The 19,650-nt window shown below is 42.2% G+C and overlaps 1 protein-coding gene and 2 pseudogenes across 1 annotated transcript; 1 reads left to right on the forward strand and 2 right to left on the reverse strand.

Annotated features, from left to right (window-relative positions):
* Positions 1-1,592: 1,592 nt before the first annotated feature.
* Positions 1,593-5,133, forward strand: LOC122109229 (annotated as a pseudogene).
* On the reverse strand, positions 4,888-11,113 carry LOC122109733 (T-cell surface glycoprotein CD1b-like). The gene is made up of 6 exons (XM_042682319.1): positions 10,890-11,113; positions 10,331-10,597; positions 9,600-9,878; positions 6,918-7,196; positions 6,063-6,156; positions 4,888-5,474 (listed from the first exon to the last, which is right to left on the reverse strand). The coding sequence occupies exons 1-6, from the start codon at positions 10,948-10,950 to the stop codon at positions 5,453-5,455; spliced, it is 1,002 nt and encodes a 333-aa protein (XP_042538253.1). The 5' UTR covers positions 10,951-11,113; the 3' UTR covers positions 4,888-5,452.
* A 4,153-nt stretch (positions 11,114-15,266) lies between these two features.
* Positions 15,267-18,873, reverse strand: LOC122109593 (annotated as a pseudogene).
* Between the last annotated feature and the right edge of the window lie 777 nt (positions 18,874-19,650).

The following is a 19,650-nucleotide window of genomic DNA, read 5'->3' on the forward strand; positions in this document are numbered from 1 at the left end:
TACATAAACAAATGTATACATTTGATTTTGTACTCTTGTTTTTAATGTATATATATATATATATATATATACATATATATATATATATATATATATATCCAATGTGCATATATTCCCCCTGAATATCACATTTGTCTGCATTAATAAAGAGGTTGGGTGTCCCCTCAATCATCTTTTCCTATTACTGCCACAGAAAACTGACAGTGTCCATGAACTAACAACTTGGTTACACTGAGACACAGCATAAACCCTATACAAGTTCCTCAAAAGCACAAGGCTTTGCCTTCATTTCCAGCAGGTTCTCACTCTGGGGTTTTAGAAATAAATAGCAGATAGAAAGCCAGACATTTGTCACATTGGGGGATTTTTTGCCATGGGAGTCCAAGGACAGGAGAAACACAAATTCTCCTACTCTCTTGTAATTGGGTGAGAGCTATAAGGTTGAGATCTGAACAAGAGAATGTGGAATGCTGGAGGGAGGAGCCACCTATGTGTTTAACCATTTAAGCCTGCCCTGTGGCACCAGCTTCCAGAATGGCAGAGGTGGGAGATGGAGGAAGGCTTCCCAGTTTGCATGAAACCTACAAATGAGGAAGACAACTTCTCTAAGGCTCTACAGCTGTGACTGATTATGCATTGTACATCTAACATTCAGGTATAATGGCTAATTCTATAGAAATTCTATAAGAAGCCTCCTTTTCCCTTCTCCTAAATCCAAACCTATATGAGATCTAGAAAAAAAGAGATTAAATATTTGCTTCTGCTAGAGCTGCTGATTATTTGCCTCAAGTGTGTGATGCATATAGCCTTCTTCCTTTCAGCCCCCAAATGAATGACCGAACTCACTGCTACAAATTGGATGTGTTACAGATTTCTCTCTCTCCTTTCCTCCCTCCCTCCACTACAAATTGGATGTGTTACAGATTTCCCTCCCTCCCTCCCTCCCTCTCTCTGTCCCTCTCTCTCTGTCTCTCCCTCCTCTCTGCATCCTCACTCAGGCTGTCAATGGTTTACTCTGAGACTCACTCTTATCCTTCTCATCTGCACTCTTGCTAAAGGCCCAAAACAATAGAACTGCCCAACTTTACACTAGAAATTCCAGGAACATGAGCTACATAAACATGTGCTCTTTCTAAGTTGATTTTCTGACCTATTTCTTTATAATAATGGAAAAGTGAGTACCAGAAAAAATCATACTGGCACTTGGGACAGCCACCTAACTAGATCTGAAAATGTAGAAGTGTGGTTTAAAGGAGTACAAAGAAAGAGTCAGGAGGAAAAGTACTGAAAACCTAGGGTATTGTAGGTAGAAAGTTTCTGTAGGGGCTCAAAGCACATGGACTCAGCCACAGTTGGTAGAACCTGGGCACTGCCACAGCTGGTTTGACATGGACTCTACCACAGCTGGTCAGTCCCAGGAGATCCCAGCCCTTCCCAGGCCAGCTCTCAAGCCAGGCCTTCTCCAGCAAGTTCTGATCTCTTCTTCCCCTTCCCAGAGCTCCACGCGGGCCAGGAAGATGAAAAGCCCCAGCTGGAAGTTCCTTGCCACCAGAGCTGGGTCCTCAGGGCTGCAATCCAGGCTGGTTGCCTGGATGGTGACCCCAGCCTCAGCCCCATACACGCGGGCTCTGGTGGCTGACTTCGTAGACTATAAAGTGAGGCAGAGGGTTATGTCTGTGGAGCTGGGCCTGAGGAGGGTCCAGAAGCTGACCTGCTGCATCAAGCCATAGAGGAAGCTGGAGATGAATCAGAGACCCACTTCCCACACTCCTTCTCTGTTCTGGCAGCTCAGTTGCATGGGACTGCAGACTCAGCCCAGCAACTTCACCCAGATCTCTGATGAACTTTTCCAAGGGAGCCCAATTGGAGCAGGAGTGGATGATGGCATACCTGGACACATGCCTGCCCAACTGGATCCACAGCAGGGCGGGCTGGGCAGAGTTCACAGCTCTATACAGGATGGGGCCCTGGTGTCTGTGGGAGGAGCACTGGGCATCAGTGAGGACCTTGCTGACTGGGGCTATGCCGCTGTTGACCCTGGTAACTAACCTTAGGGGCACTTTTGGTAGCAAGTCAGAGAAAGTCTGGGGCCAGGTGTGGCTAAGTGTGGCTGAGGAAGGAGGGGGGCAGGAGAGCAAAGACAACACAAAGAATCCTTTGGAACAAGGTGAGGGGTGGGGGAGGGGAGAAAGGGGAGGAATGAATGGTCATGGAGCAGGGAAGGGCAGGGGAAGGAAGGTCATATATGAGGGAGCCAGGCAGGTGTCTGGAAGAGTGAGCAGGAGATATTGGGGAATGTTTTAAGAAGGTGAGAGTCTAGGAGAAGCAACCATTCCAGGAATTGGGAGGGAAGAAGGGGGAATGATCTATAGGATTCTCTATAGGATTAGCATAGGAAACCACTTGAGGCTGGCTTTACAACTCCCAGGAAGTTGGACTTGCATGAGGAATAGTGCCCCATTGGCTGGGATTTGGGACCCCAGAAGGTTCATCCCTTTGGAATGAACCTTGGTAATGAGGTGACTGGGAGAGGTGGCCATGGCTGAGGGCTGCTTGGATGTGTGTGCATGTGCACGTGTGCTCCTGTGCATGCCGGACTGTTTGCCTAATCTCCTGATGGAAAGATTCTTCACGGAGAAAACATTCCCTCTTGCAATGTCAAGAACAAGAAGGGATAGGTCTTTGCCCTTCCTCTCTGCAGAAAGTCACTGGCAGGGCTTTGGAGAAAGCAGCTGCTCTGAAACTGGCCTTGTTCCTTCCTCATCCCCTCTGTGCATCTTGAACTTGCTGTTGCCTCCTGTGCTGATTGAGGGCAGGGCTGTGGAGCCTGGGTGGGTGGAGGCTTTGGTAGCTGAACCTGCCTGCTACCCTTCCCTCCCACTGGGGCACAATGGTTCCTAAAATGTTGCCTATGTGGGGGACCTCTGCACCTATACTGAATCTCTAAATTGGGGCTCTGGTTTTTCCCTTTGAGGGTGTTAAACTCAAAACTCTAAATTGGAGTTCTAATTTTCCTTTCTTGGATATGGGCATAAATGCTCACCTAGGATACAATCTGGGTCCTTGCTTCTCAGTGAGATTTTTTGATGCCCTGGGAGGAACATTCCAGCTCTGAGCCCCATGGTGTGATGGTCACAGGTATTCCATTACTGGCATATGCTTTGGGGTGGGCTTTGGTGCTGCTTTATCAGTCATCATACCTACAAGCATTTTTTATATTTCCTTTGAAGCCACTTCATTTGCATTTACATTATGAGTCTCTAATTCAGAGTCTGAGGACACTAACTTTAGGCCTCAACAGTCCTATAGAACAAATCCAGACTATAGCTTTCTCTTTAGAGGGAAAAATTCATTCCAAACGCAGGACCTGAGTCAGACCTTACTGCTGCACTTTCCAAGGTGCTCAAATTGCTGCTCTCCAACGCTGATTTCCTTCACAGTGCTCTAGAACCCTGCCCATGGTCCTGAGCACTCATCAGCTTAGCCAGACCACAGTTGACTGCTTGGGGATTTTTCCCTTGCTCCTAGAATGTGGCATCCTAGTCATGCTTGCCTGAATATGGGATGAAATTGGCCTCAGGTGTTTACTTCACAATTTTGCTTTTGAGAGAGGCCTGCAGTTTTTAATGGTATTCTTGGGGGAGGTGGTTAAACTACATGACCCACTTGGTCATTATTGAGTATGCTGAACCATAAACTCAGAGCTTATCTATGGCAAGCAGTTGGGGTACGGGGGAACCTCTGACTTGATCAGGACAAACTAGGCCAGTGGCTTACACACTGCTTGGCAAAGCATCAAAGTATTTTAGGGGTTGAGCCTCTGGAGTCCTTGGGGAGGTAAAGGGGTGTGAGTTGGGAGAGGTGAGCAGACTGGGCAACTCGCCCTTAAACAGAACAGGTCCCCTTGTAGCTGTGTTTCATATTGGGATTCAGGGTAACATTTCATTTGCATGAGGGGGTTTGCTGCTGAAAGACATTGGAAAACCACTGAATAAGTCATCAGCTCCCCCAGGTCCAGAGCAGATGCTTCATCAACCATTCACCACAGGACAACAATCCAGTTAGTATTCCTGGGGCCTTCAGAAGTGAGGAGAAACAGGAACCAGGCTGAGGGGACTGAAATTCCTGTTTTGAGGACTTCACACCTGAGTGGAAGAAGAGGCTATTTTCTGGAAGGGGAACGGGCTTGGTCTGTATTCCTAGAAGCATAGCTTAGGTGGGACCACAGTGGACAGTGTTGATCTATTCTACCCTTAATGTGAGGGGCAATGGAAACCCCAGAGACTCTTCTTCCAGGGAACACTAGAGACTCTCTTTAGAAGCTAGAGTTTCTTGGCCAAGAAGTCTGAGTATGGCTCCCAGTTTTGTTTTGTTTTTTGGGTCCAGTCGTGGGGCCTGAACTCTGGGCCTGGACGCTGTCCCTCAGCTCTTCAGCTCAAGGCTAGCACTCTACCACTTGAGCCACAGCGCCACTTCCAGCTTTATTTGTTTTGCTTATTTGGTGCTGAGGAATCGAACCAAGGGCCTCAGGCATGCAAGGCAAGCACACAACCACTGAGCCACTTTCTCAGCCCCAGGTTCCCAATTTTAAAATCCATTTCATTTTAATTAAATGAGGGAAATAAATATAATGACCATTTTTAAAGATTAAATAGATAGGATGTTTCTTGCTCTCCTGAGCCCAAAGGGACAAATAGCAACTTTGCTTAGGCCAAGGAAGGAATAACTCAGCCTTGCAATTACTAATCCCACTCCCCACTCTTTCTAGAGCATACATACACTATTTTACTCTTTTAAATCATAAAATAGCAGAAGATTTTGTTAGTTTAGAAGAAAAGAAAAGCTCTATAAAGATTAATTTATATTCCTGTATTTTTATTTAATAATTTATAAATACCAAGTTCATTGGACTTTTAATTTTGTGTAATATGTAATGATGATATTAAACAAGAAATAAAGCCCAGAAATTTAATAAGAAAAAATCTAACCATAAAATTTAACTTTCCTGACAAAATATTTCCCAACATAAAATGCCTAACAAGTGAACTCATCCAATTCTTCACAAACACAGCCATGCTGCCCCATACTCCGGAGAATAAGAAGACAGGAAACATATCTCAACTGATCTTATGAGGTAAAAAACTCATTCATACCAATACCTAACAAGGATAAGGCTAGAAACAAATACAGGTGGATGAAAGACTGGAACCAAATATTCCCAACTAAATCCAAATGCAAACATTCTCAACATGCAGGAAAGATGAAACCATAGTTTTGTTTTGCCATATGAGCAATCAGTCATTGTAACACACATTAACAGAAGAAATGATATGAAGCACATGTTTTTCTGCCAAAACAACAATTATTTACATAATAAAACTATCTCTTGAGTTCACAGGTTTCTCAGCGTCTTGGTACTTATTCCAAAGGAGAGAGAAGAAAGATTGGGAGCTCATGGAATATCATCGTATGACCTGTAAAGAACATAAGTTTTAAATATGTATATATATATATACATATATGAGAGATGAACACAGTCATATAACAGCATTCTTCACAGAACCCAATGGAAGAAGCAGTTCAAGTGCTCCTATGGTATTTAGACATGCAGTGGAAAGGACTCAGCCTGAAGAAGAAAGGTAATTCTGACGTAGCTGCCATAGAGATATATTCTGACAACTGATGGCTAAGAGTAAGAGGCCAGTCACAGGATGAATACCGTGTAATTCCAATCACATCCATAGAAAGCAAAAGTACAAGAGTCACTATCCCAGGGCCTGGGGAAGGGGGGAAGGAAACATGGCTTCAAATGTGAGGACAGTTTCACATTGCAAGAAGAACAAATAAAACAGCATCAATGTACGTAATATTGTTAGAAGCACTAATGATGGCAAAAGTTCTATGTTAGATGTATTTTGCCAAAATTCTTTAAATTACCTCTCCCCAGGGATCAAGGTTAAGAGGAAACTCTTGGTAGAAAGAGGACAACTAATGGGCTATTAGTACATGAAAGATCAAAAAGTATGGAACAGACAGAAAAGAAGGGTTAAAAAAAAACTCACCAGCCCTTCCAAAACCACAGTGCAAGGCACAGCAAAAGGATCAAGCAAGGCACTATTACTGCAGCAATGATTAAACCAACAGAGACAGAGTATCCTGTGGATTGGAAGAGTAATCAATTGTCACTTCTAATGACACTTGCTACATTACCTGGCCTTCCTTTGCCTAGCTAACCATCCTCCTATCATCCCAATTTTGGGGGGAGTCTGAGGTTAACAACTTTACTGAGATAAAGTTGATAGATAGGATACTGTCAATACTGGACTTTGAACTCAGACTCTAACAATCTCCCTTAGAATTTCTAGCTCCACATTGGTGCTCTACCACTCCCGCTACATCTCCACTTTTGACTTTTGTCTGGTTAACTAGACATGAGAACCCCAGGGAATTGTCTGCCTGGGATGTCTTCAAACCTCGATCCTCAGAGATCAGCCTCCCAAGGAGCTAAGATTACACACATGAGCCACTATCACCCAGCTAAGAACTGCATCTATTTAAGGGTGGACAATTTATTGAGTGTGAACACATGCAATCACACATATTACCATCACCACTTTTGAGACAGTGTCTCCCTATATAATGTAATTTGGCCATTAAATTGTCATGCTGTGTCTCAAACTCACTAGTGCTGAGATTACAAGAAAATGCTCTCATGCCCAGCTCAGTATCTTTCTAAATGTCCTTGGATCATCTTCTTCCTTCTACCTGCCCATTCTGCCTGACTCCTGTCCCCTTTCGCCTACCAAATGTCTTCTAGCCCTTCCTCCTCACCATTCCCTGTCCCTCACACACCCTCTCCCTCTTTGCTTTAGAGCCACCTGCTCCCACTCCCAGCCAGAACTCCAGCTCTCTCTCACCCCAGTAGAGGACGATGGCCTGTCCCCCTAGACTGCTGTGCTTCACATGGCAGCTCAGGCCCTTTGCCTCCTCAGCTTTCACATCCAGGGTTGCTCGCAGATACCACGTCCCATCAGCATAGGGCAGGAAGTCATCTCTCTGGGTGTCCAGCTGCTCCTGATCACCTCGCATCCACATCACCCACACAGGCTTTGGGTAGAAGCCAGAGACATGACACACCAGCCGCAGATGGCCAGGCCCAGGACTGGGGCCACTGGACAGCCAGGCTTCAGGCTTCACTGGAGCAGGAAGAGGCAGAGACAATACAAGAAAATAACTCTAACCTGGAGCATATGGACTTCAAAGTCCACATGTTTGGACATGGACCCCCCACTTCCTTGATAACAAAATCAATGACTGATGGACTCCCAGTCTTTCTTCTAACCTCTCCAATTTGTTATTGCATGCAACTGTTTATATAAAAATAGGAGATAAAGAAAAATGGCATACATCTTTATTGAGGATTTATTTTCATTGCAAACTTTAAACATTGTAATTCACTGAAATCATTTTTCTACTGTCAAAAATGTACCTTTCCTTCATGCTGGTATTCAACATCATGAAAATGCCAATGCTTCCCAAAGCTATCTACAAATTCAATGTGATACCTATTAATACTCCAACCTCATTCTTCAAGAAAATAGAAGAGACAATCCAAAAATTCATATGGAACAATGAGAGACCCCGAAAAGATCCTTAACAGAAAAAACAGTGCTGCAAGAATGTCAATACCACATATCAAACACTACTACAAAGCCATAGTAATCAAAACAGCTTGGTACTGGCACAAGAACAGACCTCAGGACCAATGGAATAGAAATGAAAACCCAGAAATGAACCCACAGAAATATAGCCATCTAATCTTCAATAAAGGAGCTAAAAAAATAGAATGAAAGAAAGACAACCTCTTGAATAAATGGTGCTGGAAAAATTAGTTACTCACCTGTAGAAAACTAAAGCCAGATCCTTATATCCTGCAACAGAATTAATTCCAAATGTATCAAAGACCTCAGAGTCAAAGCAGACACCCTCAAATCATTACTGAACAGAATAGGAGAAACCCTAGGTCTCCTTGGTAGAGGCTGAAAATTTCTTAAAAGGGACCCAGAAACAACAAATCAAAGAAAGGTTGGACAAATGGGATTGGATGAAGTTGCAGAGCTTTTGCATGGCAAAGGACATAGCTAGCAAGACCAATAGAAAGCCGACTGATTAAGAAGATCTTCACTAGCCATATAATGAACAAAGGTCTCATATTTAAAATATACCTGGAACTCAAAAAATTAAATCCCTCAACAACAAATCTTCAAAAAAGAACTGTCCAATAAATAAGTGGGCTAATGACTTAAAGAGAAACTACTCTGAAGAGGAAAGAAGGATGGCCAATAGACACATGAAGAAATAATCAATCCCCTAGCTATAAAAGAAATGCAAATCAAAACAACACTGAGATACCACCTCACCCCAGTTAGAATGGCTATAATCAAGAACTCTAATAACAACAGATGCTGGGGGGAATGTGGACAGAAGGGAATCTTACTTCATTGTTGGTGGGAGTGTAAACTTGTTCAACCACTTTGGAAAGTAGTATAGAGGTTCCTCAGAAGACTCCACATAGAGCTCCCCTATGACCCAGAAATCCCACTTTTGGGCATTTACCCGAATGATCACAAACATGACCATACTAAAGCTACCAGAACAACTATGTTTACTGCAACATTATTTACCATAGCTAAGATATGGAACCATCCTTCGTAGATGAATGATCAAGAAAATGTGGTATATATACACAATGGAATTCTAAGCCTCCATCAGAAAGAATGACATTGCCCCATTTGTTAAGAAATGGAAAGACTTGGAAAAAATTATATTAAGTGAAGTAAGCCAGGCCCAAAGAAACATAGGTCCCATGGTATCCCTTATTTGCAATAACTAGTATATGTCTGAGACAAGCAGAAAAGTTCAGATAAGCTGATGTTAGGTGAAGTGAACCCCAAGATTAGGACCCAAATGATTTTTCTTTCTTGCTATTGTTTCTAACATATTTATAAGATGATTTCTTTGTTGCTTTGTATGTCCCTCCTCCATAGTATAACACCTGTTTTAACTGTATTCCATGTTGGTATAATTTGTGGAGTGGAAGGGAAAAAACAAATTGTTTAAATAGGGATACACATGGACCCATTGCAATAATGAGATGTACAAGAAGTTATGTCAAAAAACCAACTTTACAACTTTGGAGGTGGGGGAGGTGAAGGGAGGGAAGGGACAGAGGGATGGTGAGGGGAAACAAAGGAGGAAGTTAAGAATGCTTGATAAGAAATGTACTTGTTATCTTGCCCATGTAATTGTAACCCTTCTGTACAGTATTTTCACAATAAAAAAGCGTATTCATAAAAAAGAGTGTAAAAAAGTTTTTTTGCTTAAAGAAAAATTACACATACTTACATATTTTTCATTTTATTTCATATTTTCTTTAAAGGAGAGTTCTCTTCATCATCAATAGAGTTGTTTCTGGGAGGGCCTTTCATATCTGGTCAATGTCATAATATTACTTTGTATTTTTACTTGGAATAAATTAATTTTATGATGCTCTTTAAGTTTAAGGAAGGTGGTCAAAAGGGAAACAGAGCAGGACAAACCTTGCTTCTCCAGATCCTCCTTTCCCGCTTCAAGAAGGCTCAAGAGATATCCGGGGCAGGTTTTACAGAGGAGAGTGTCCACAATTTGCGAGAAACCTTTGTACTGGTAGATTAATATGCAGAACTTCTGAGCTCTTCTGCCACCTTCCGGTGCAGGTACACAGGAGTTATTCTTGATATACAGGAAATCCAGACTTCCTAACGCTCCTCTCAGGAAGCTTAGGATGGCTCCCCCAGAATGCAGCTCACAGCCTGCTGTGCCCTGGATCTCAAAGGGATCGAAGAAGGAGGAAAACAGATAAAATTTCAGTTACTAAACAGCAAACTAGAAATAAAGACTGTGGAAAGGGTTCAGGATTTCAGATTTGATGAGCATATAATTCAGGAGTATAAAATGATGAGCTGAAACTATTAGAACACTAAGAGGCTCTCAGATAGAGGAGAATTAAGAAGGGGAAAGTATGGGATGGATGGGCCAGAGTAGGATGTGTGATGCTGGAAAGGAGATAGAACAGGTAGGTTGAGGATCAGGGAGTTGGAGTCAAAATTTCAGCATCCTGAGAGATGTAAGATACTTAGAGAGAACCAATTAGAGACCAAAGAAAAAGCAGCCAGATCTCAATACTTCAAAGAGATGTAGAGATTGTGCTAGAGAAAGGTGTGCAGGCAAATACAGGTGGAGAGGGGGATTCAGGGCAGGGGAGAGAAGGAGGAGAGGCAAGAGTGCTCACATTGCAACTGGAAATCACTGGCATGTTTTTGCACTTCATCAATGAATCCGAAGTAGTACACGCGGAATAGCTCCAACAGCTCTGTCACTCCAGCATCAGTGAAATTCCCCTTGGACCAAGACTTCAGAAATATGGGAATGGCTGACTCACGGTCCCAGCCAAGAATCTGCAAATCATTCAGCCAGCATGAAACTTGAGTTTGTGCCCAAGTGTTGTTGGCAAATGATGAGATCTGAATGCAGTGCAGACGGATTGGCTCCTGAAAGGCTGTGGATAAAGGAGAGAAGCATGAAAGGAAACTTAGGAATGGGATGGAGGAGGGATGAAAGCATGGACACTGAGAAGATGTGAAAACACAAACTCAGAATCTGTGCAACCAATGAGCACTGGCTCTTTAAGAGCCTTGGGCCTCAGCCTTCAGCCCCAACTTCCAGAATGGTCAAGACTCTGGAGACAGGAGGCCTCAGAGCCTAGTTGACCAAGGTCACCAGACTAAGTGCAGCCTGTCTTTATCCAGACCCTCCGCCACAGGGCAGGCTGCTACCCCAGTTGCTCTTACCATCCTGATTGTCCCCAGCTGGGAAGAGCACAGCTAGCAACACAAGTGGCAGGAGCAGCATCTCCCAGAGAGGACCTCAGGAGCTCAGGGCTCTGCTTGATGTCTGATTCTGCAATGCTGCTGCTCAGGACTCCGTACAGACTTCCTGTCTCTCCCACCTGAAAACTCTCTTCATAGAACTTGCAGATCAGAGAGGGAAATGTGTCCTTCTTGCACAGCCTGCCTTCTCCACTCCAGGTTTCACTTCCCTCTTCCTTCCTTGGCCTGCAGCTTCTCTCCATGAATCCATTTTCATCAGATGACTTCCAAAGAAATTCCCCTTGTCACAATACAAGCTTCTCAACCTCTCTAAGCTTCCATGTCATATCTATACATACAGGGGAATACACAACAGTTGCTCAGCTTCATGAGCATCTGAACCCTGGAAGGAGTTTTTGGTTTATGCACCCAGTTCATCCTCCATCCTCCCACTGTTCTGTCTTCTCCCTTAATGTAATGACTCTTCCTACTGTTGTCCACAGCTTCATTCCCTGTTTTATCTCCTTGTCTGGATTCCCTAATCTCATATTCTTAGTTCTGGGTTCCTGTTTTCACATCTTCTCTTCTACTTTATCAAACTATCCAGAATTTTCCAATTAAATTGTTAAAAAAGAAAAAAAAACAATTTGCCAAAGTTCTAGTGGAAAAAGCAGAACCACACTACTGAAATGACAGTAGAAAAACCTTATGTTCTTTTTTTGTTGACCAAGCTGCTAAATATAAAGAATAAATATATCTGTGAGTTGAAACATTTTCAGGTCATTTAAACATAAAAATTTAAATAGCCACAATTAAATCAAAGCAGGACTGCGATTTTAAAGCAGATAAGTACCTTAAAATTTGTTCAAACAAATCTATGGATGTTAGTTTAGTTTTAGTTTGCCACCACTTGTCCAGTTAATAGGCTTGGGCCTGCCACTCCTCCTTTTCATGTGATACACTGTATACTCAATCTCTGCTAGGCTTATCAGCTTGTGTGGGGTGTATTTCCCTATTGCAAATTCAAATGGGTTCTATTGGTCCAGTTAATCAGAGGTACAAATGGTCCTCAAGCTCACCTCCAGCTTTCAGGTTTTCAGGCTCCAAGAGGGAGAGGTCTGAGCCACCTCTGTTGCCACACAAGATGACAGTATGCATGCCAGTTACTTAGAGTTAACCTGAGAGCACACCGCTGACTGTGGGTTCTTCAACAGCCACCTGTTGAAGTTGATCTTATTTTGGATCTTCTCCATGGAAAGAAAGTATTGTTCTCTCCAGTGCTCAAGGGGGGTGTGTTTTCCTTGGCAACGCTGGGACCAGGATACACTGGACAGAAATATGTCAAGTTCTATTCATGGTGGCTAGCATAATGAAGATATTTTTGTTCTTCCTTGGAGTTGGATTTCTCCCTGGTATTAGTAAAAGGTATGTTCTCTTCTGGTCTATGGTACCCATCAACAATGACTAACCATAGGATTACTTTTGTTTTTGTCAAATATGGAGCTTGAACTCAGGACCTGGCACTCTCCCTAAGTTCTTTTGTTCAAGACTAGCACTCTAACACTTGACCACAACTCTACTTCTGTTTTTCTGAGAGTTATTGGGCATATGAGACTCCTCAAGGTTCCTATTTGAGCTGGCTTTGAACACCAATACTCAGATCAAATCACAGGTTCCTGAGTAGTTAAGATTAGAACTGTGAGCCACCAACTCCTAGACTTTGAGTGTAATTTGATTATCTGTAGACAGGATGTCATGTGTATCACTCAATGTATACTTAATTTGTGATTGCTTGGTTTATTTTTCCTGTTTCTTCTGCCTCTCTACAAACAGAAACACACATCTTAATAAACTTACAGTAATAGAATGGGATGTAGATAAAGCTGTTTATTAAAGCTGACAAGAAATACACAAATATCATATATAATATTCTAGTAAATTTTTATTTTGGGGGGGGGGTTCGGTTGTGGGGCCTGAACTCTGGGCCTGGCCGGTGTCCCTCAGCTCTTCAGCTCAAGGTGAGCACTCTACCACTTGAGCCAAAGCTCCACTTCTGACTTTTTTCTTTTTGCTTATGTGGTGCTGAGAAATCCAACCAGGGCCTCACACATGCAAGGCAAGCGCTCTACCACTGAGCCACCTTCCCACCCCCTCTAGTATCTTTTTCTTTGAAACAATACTTTTATTTCATGTATTCTGAGTCCTTATTGTTTTCGCATGAATTCTAGTAGCCTAGTTTTTTTAATAAAAATGTAACTAAAACACACACCCTGCCAAAAAATTTCTCTCTTGGCATTAAATGTGTTAGAGCCACACCAATGGACCGTATTGTCATACGAAGGTGAGTCTCCTAATGTTTTAAGGCTGAGATCTGAGCATTACAGTACAAAATTATCCCAGGTAAGAAGGTCCTTGAGACTCTTATCTCCAATAAACAACTCAGAAAAGACCAAAATTGGCACACAGCTCAAAAGCTAGAGAGCCCAGACCGGCTCTGGAAAATGCCCTAACACCTAAATTGTACATGTGTGTGTTTACACACATTATAGTCTTATAGCATACTAAGCTCAAACTGAATTTACCTAAATCCTCTGAGACCTGTGTGATCTCATTTACTGAGAAGAGGTAATTTTGCCTGACTATGCAACCTGAAGGAAAAGGAGAAAAGAAATGATTTCTTGAGTCCCAAGACACGTTGAGAGTCAGGAGCTGATGCTATTGCACGCAAGAGTTTCAGGAGACCAAACACAGGCAAAGCGGCTTCTAGAACTGGCTATCAATGTGCCAAGGAGCTGGGAAAGCTCTGCATATCTCGAGCCTCTATGTGGAGCATCTGAAATTCCATAAAGGCATCCGAAGATCATTCAGAGAGCTGAAATGAACAGGTGGTAGCATTCCAGACAAGATAACATTTTCCCAACGTGAATGCTGTTTGAGTGAAACTGTGGGAAACAGACAGTTGACAAATGGAAGCATGCACAGATTGGAAGCAACAGAGAAGGTGCAGTTGGTAACTGATGCTCAGAGGATGCATTGTGAGCCTCCCGCCACAAGTGAGGCCTATGTTCAGTGGGATAGGTTCCCAGGAAATTAAGAAATAACCCCAAGTGGTGAGAAAAAAGACAAAGGGTGAATCAATGCAATAACAATACCCACAAGACCCTATGTTGGAAATGAACTTTAAAACATAGGGGCAGGAAGTCAGGTGGGAGACAATCCAGAGGGGTAACAATATTCAACGAGAAATGTACACATTGCCTTACTTACGTAAATGTTACTCCTCTGTACAATACCTTTATACTAAATTTTTAAAGAAAGAATCATGCTTATAATAACATGAAAAAGAATAAAATAATTAGAAATAAGAATGGAAGGAGAGTCAAAACTAATGCACAAAAAGTATAATCCATTGATCAAGGAAGTTAAAACATATAAGGGAAAAATCCAATGATTATTGAAATTGGAAATGCTGATATGGTTAAAATATCCATTCTATCTAAAACAATCTACAGATTCCAAATTAATTTTCTGTGCTCATAGAAATCTGAGTGGCCCTATTTAAATAAAATAAGAATAGAAAAAATTCACATGAAATCACAAAGCACTAAGAATAACCACAATATACTTAGAATGAAAATAAAAATAAAAGCATGATACTGCCTGGTTTCAAATTTTACGGCCAAGATTATAAATTAAATGTAATAGATAAATCAGTCCTATGATCTAATCATGTACATTGATTTAATCATTTCACAGTGTGTTTGTGCACTCTAGTACCACATTATATGATATAAATACACACAATTATTTCCAATTCTAAATTGTAAAAATCAATCAATATTATTGATAGAAAAAAAATCTAGAACTTTACAACTTCTATGATATGGGGGAGGAGGAGTTGGAGAGGTGAAGAAAGAAAGGATGGTAGGGAAAAAGAAAAGGAGGAGGTTACAATGTCCGATAGGAAATGTACTCATTACCTTATTCATGTAACTGTAACCCCTCTGTACAGTATTTTTCAATAAAAATGTATACAAAAAAACAGAACATGTTAAAAAAATAAAAATAAATAAAAAAGAAAAAAAATCCAGAAAATAAATCTATCTTAAGACACATAGAATTTGACAAATGCATGTATGAAGGAGGTTAGATGCAGTATTTCCTTAATATTTACCCATAAGGAGAGGGAACTAAAGAATGTTGGTATTTCTTTTTTGGGGGGATTGTGTGTCTGGTCATGGGGCCTGAACTCTGGGCCTGGGCGCTGTCCCTCAGCTCTTCAGCTCAAGGCTAGCGCTCTACGACTTGAGCCACAGCGCCACTTCTGACTTTTTGTCTTTTTGCTTATGTGCTGCTGAGGATTCAAACCCAGGGCCTCAGACATGGAAGGCAAGCACCCTACCACTGAGTCACCTCCCCAGCCCCAATGTTGGAATTTCTAAGCTATGTCAGCCCTCAAACAAAAAGTGCCATGAATGTTTCAAATGTTAGGAATAAACAAAATGATAAAACAAAATCTACCAACATGAGTTGATCCAACATGGACATGCTACTTCTTTGAATGTTTTGCTTAATTTTTCAGCAAGCAGAATTATATAGATGAATGGCACTTTGCAATGCCCTTACCCCCTAAACACTTAAACATAAAATGGAGAAGAAAACTCAAGTACCTGCAAGACAAGCAGGAAATGATACATGCTTGTGGTTTCCTGCTAAAAGGTCCTGTAAAACCTACCTCTAAAGAAACATCAGAAATGGACTTGCAATTTGACCACTACTGAAAATTGAAGTGCCATTATGTACAGAGTTGCAGAAATCAAATTGAATGATACTCAGGAGTGATTCTCAGACAAAAAGAGAATCAGATGAGATACATGGAAGAAAGGATGGCATCACTTGGTTGTCCTGAGCTCCAGGACTGCTGGCTTCTCAATACAACGTAGGACACACAGTGAGACTTCTCATGGAATACCCCGATAGGACCTGTGACAAGACAGAAGTGACAGAAACCTGGGTCAGGAGGAGGTGTTGAGAGAAAGGCTGAGCAAGGTAACAGAGAATATAAAAGTATACAATAAGACAACTCTGAAGACATAAGAAAACACAGGAACTCACCAACGCCTCTTAAACCATAACACAAGGACTATCAAAAGGATCAAGGGCACCACCACTGCCAAGATGATCAAGTTCATGGAAAGACTGTGTCCTGTAGATATGGAAGACATCCAAAGACACCATCTGAATCTCATGCACACATCTGAATCATCCCTAGACTGCCTGGCTTAATATGTGTATTGGGCATAAGCCACAGCAATCAATCTGGTTCAGACACTCTATTTCTATACTTCTCTGAGGTTTGTTGCTGTTTATGTGCTGCTTCTCAAGCTAGCATTATATAGGCCTGGGCATTGTCTGGACTTGAGCAGTCCTGACCTTCTTTGGCTCACGGTTGGTGCTCTACCATTTCACTCACATCTCCACTTCCAGATTTGGGGTAATTGATTGGAGATAGCAGTCTCACAGTCTTTCCTGCTCTGGCTGACTTTAAACCACGATCCTCAGATCTCAGCATCCTACTTAGCTAGGATTACAGATGTGAGCACAACACTACCCAGCTCACATGACAATTCCTTAACTTCCCTCCAGATTTCCTGGATCCATTTCTCATTCATGTTCCACTCCTTCATTCCATGAATCAGGCATTCATTTCTGTATGTATTTTTTTCATGACATCCCTCATCTGCAGCTGATATCACCAACTTTCCCCATTTCTACCTTCAGTCTCAATGAAAACCCACTGGCACACCCAACCTCTAACTTTACCCCAGTAGAGAATGAGGTCCTGGTTTCCTAGACTGCTGTGTTTCACATGACAAGACAAACCAACAGCATCCTCAGCCTCCACCTCCAGGATCACACGAACATACCAAGTCCCATCAGCATTGGGAAGAACATCATCGCGTTTGCTGTCCAGTTGCTCTTGCTCACCCCTCATCCACATCACCCAAATGGACATTGGGTAGAAACCAGAGACGTGGCAAACCAACACTAGTCTGCCAGACTCAAGGATAGAGGAGCTTGACAGCCAGGCCTCTGGCCTCACTGTAGAGAATACAAGAGGGAGTCACATGAGGACAGATGTGCACCTAACACATGGCTTCAGTCACAGATATCTGCCTAATGTCTTTTGTCTCCCTTAGGGAATTCTCACCCTGCAACCCAATCCCTCTTGTCCTCCACCATGTCCTGAGTTCAAACAGGAAGGTGAGAAGGGGAAAACATGAAGAAAACACCTTTGAGGGAAAGGTTGAACTGACCTTTTCTCTGAAGATACATCTTTCCTACATCCAGGATACCCAAGAGGAACCGAGGGCAGGTTTTGCACATAAGGTTCTCTACGATTTGCTTGATGCCCTCATACAGATTGAGGAGATCACACGCCTTCTGGGCCTGTTTCCCACCTTCAGGAGATGGCACCCAGGTTGTATTCTGAAAACTTAAAAAATCTGATCCTTCCAAGGCCACCTGCATGAAGCCTTTGGCACTCTTGCTAGAGGACAGCTCACAGCCAAGTCTCACTTGTAATTCAACAGGATCTTCAGAAAGGAAAGAATGAGATAAAGAGTTCAAATAAACAAAAATGAAAGCCAGGTTAGAATCTAAGGGCCTCGTCTCAAAAAGAAGAGTGCAAAGATGCGTCATATTATGTAGGGGAGTGAGCCAAAGATACATCCAGTCAGAAACAAGGGAGAGCAAATATCTGCTGAAGATGAGAAGGAAGGAAATAACAAACAAAGTCCTTGAATTAAAGATTGACCAATGAAGTTCAGGGAAAATAAGAGGTGAGACTGACATAATACAGACTAGGAACTACAGACAGAAGGGAGCCCAAATCTCATGATGCATAGACTCAGCATCACAAGAGCTAGATAATGACTCCAAATGTCTAAAGAAATTGAAGAAATAGCAGAAGGGATTATATTTTAAAAGACTCAAGCATAGGATAAGACAGTTCTCTACCTCTAACTTAATGACACAGATGAAGATCACAAAAAAACACAACAAAGCACAATAGAAAAGACTGTTGAAGTGGCAAAAATCTAGGTAATTTTGATTAATGTTCAACACATAACTGGAGAGATGGAGGCATGGAGACTTTTGTTGTGAGATGAGATGATGAGAAATCTCATCAAAAGGAATAGAGAAAGGGTTTCAATTACAAGAACCCTCTGAAGAATTCTCCCAGTTGGTTAAACTTACACCTACGCCCCAAGTCTGTGGAGTAGGTATGAATCTCCTGACTTATCCCAATCATATACACACGGAAAAGCAGCTCCAGATCTGTCAACTCCTCATTACTAAAGTTTCCGTTGGACCATGTGTGCAAGAAAATTGCTGTTCCTGTTTCAGTGTCCCAACGATGAGTCTGTAATTCATCCAGCCAAGCAGACCCCAGAGTTTGTGCCCAGGATTCATTGGCATAGTATGAGATCTGGCTGAGAGGCAATGTGGTATGTTCATGGATCACTATGGATGGATGCATGTCCAGTAGCATAAGTGAAAACATAAGCAAAACAGAGAGAAGATAGAAAACAAACCAGTTACTAGAGAGACAAGGATAATAACCAGTTCATCAATAATAATTTCCCTCCCCAAGCCCTTGGTGCTCTAGCACCATGCTCAAAAACAATCAACTGGACTTGGACACAAAGATGCAGAATATAAGCATCTTAGCATTCACAGTACAATATCTTAGAAAGCCAACTAAAATCCACTCCCATCCACACGACTCAGTAGCTGACAGAGATGTTCTTCCCCTCCGCATTGACACTGCCTGGGAGGAGAGCAGCCAGCAGTGGAAGTTGAAGAAACAGCATAGCATAAGCAGATGTGTGTTTCCTTCTCTAAACAAAGCTGATCTTTGATGTCTGCTAGTAACTAAGCTACCCTGCCTCAACTCGCTTCTGTCTTGCTTCTCCCACCAACAAACAATGGTTTCCAACAGCAACTGAATATAAGAAAACTTTTGTATTTTCTAAGCCTTACCTTCCTACTCCATCCTTCATTTCACTCCCATCTGAACTCAAGTCATTCCCTCCTCTCTCATTTCCAGCCACCTTCCTTTTCACTAAGTTCTGCCCCCATGTAACTCTCTTCCTCAGCTGTTCCTCTTCCAAGGGGCGTGTGACATGCAAAGGTCACTTCATCTAGCTGTAAAATTACAAATGAGAAGTTGTATGGTTGCCCAGTTTGTATACATAACTGTGTCTCTACACTCAATCATGTCTCTTATTCTGAACGCAGTGCCTTAGACCACTCGGCCATCCTGACTTCTACATGTCTCTTATTCTGATCAACCCAGCCTTCCCTCCCAATTCCAGGTGTCCTGAAACTCATCTCTGCTCCTTCTCACCCTTTATCCTTTCTCATTTCTTGAGATTCACTGGTTCTTTTGTAAATTGGAGAATTTGTGGTCTCACATCTCCTGTGACTGCTCCAGGCACCCACCACTGCCTTAGTGATGAGATTGCGGTCATTGTTAGTACACACGTCTATATGAATATGAATAAGCCCTTCTACTGACTCTAATTCATATATTTATTCACCAAAATACCTATCTGTCCACAGGTATCTCTTCAAGCATGGGAGCATATGGAGATTGACAGGATAATCTCATCTGTCACATCATTCCCAACTGCAGAAGGACACTCAGGACTGTAATGCACTCTGGTGAATAATATTT

The sequence above is a fragment of the Dipodomys spectabilis genome, unplaced genomic scaffold, assembly GCF_019054845.1.
Source record: "Dipodomys spectabilis isolate Male_0828 unplaced genomic scaffold, ASM1905484v1 ptg000069l, whole genome shotgun sequence".
Classification (NCBI taxonomy): domain Eukaryota; kingdom Metazoa; phylum Chordata; class Mammalia; order Rodentia; family Heteromyidae; genus Dipodomys; species Dipodomys spectabilis.

Coding starts and splice junctions, on each gene's coding strand:
- LOC122109733 (XM_042682319.1), bottom strand. CDS start 10,950: ATGCTGCTCCTGCCACTTGTGTTGCTAGCTGTGCTCTTCCCAGCTGGG. Junction 10,598..10,889: donor AGCTGGGGACAATCAGGATG/GTAAGAGCAACT, acceptor CTTTATCCACAG/CCTTTCAGGAGCCAATCCGT. Junction 9,879..10,330: donor CAGTGATTTCCAGTTGCAAT/GTGAGCACTCTT, acceptor CCTCCTTCTTCG/ATCCCTTTGAGATCCAGGGC.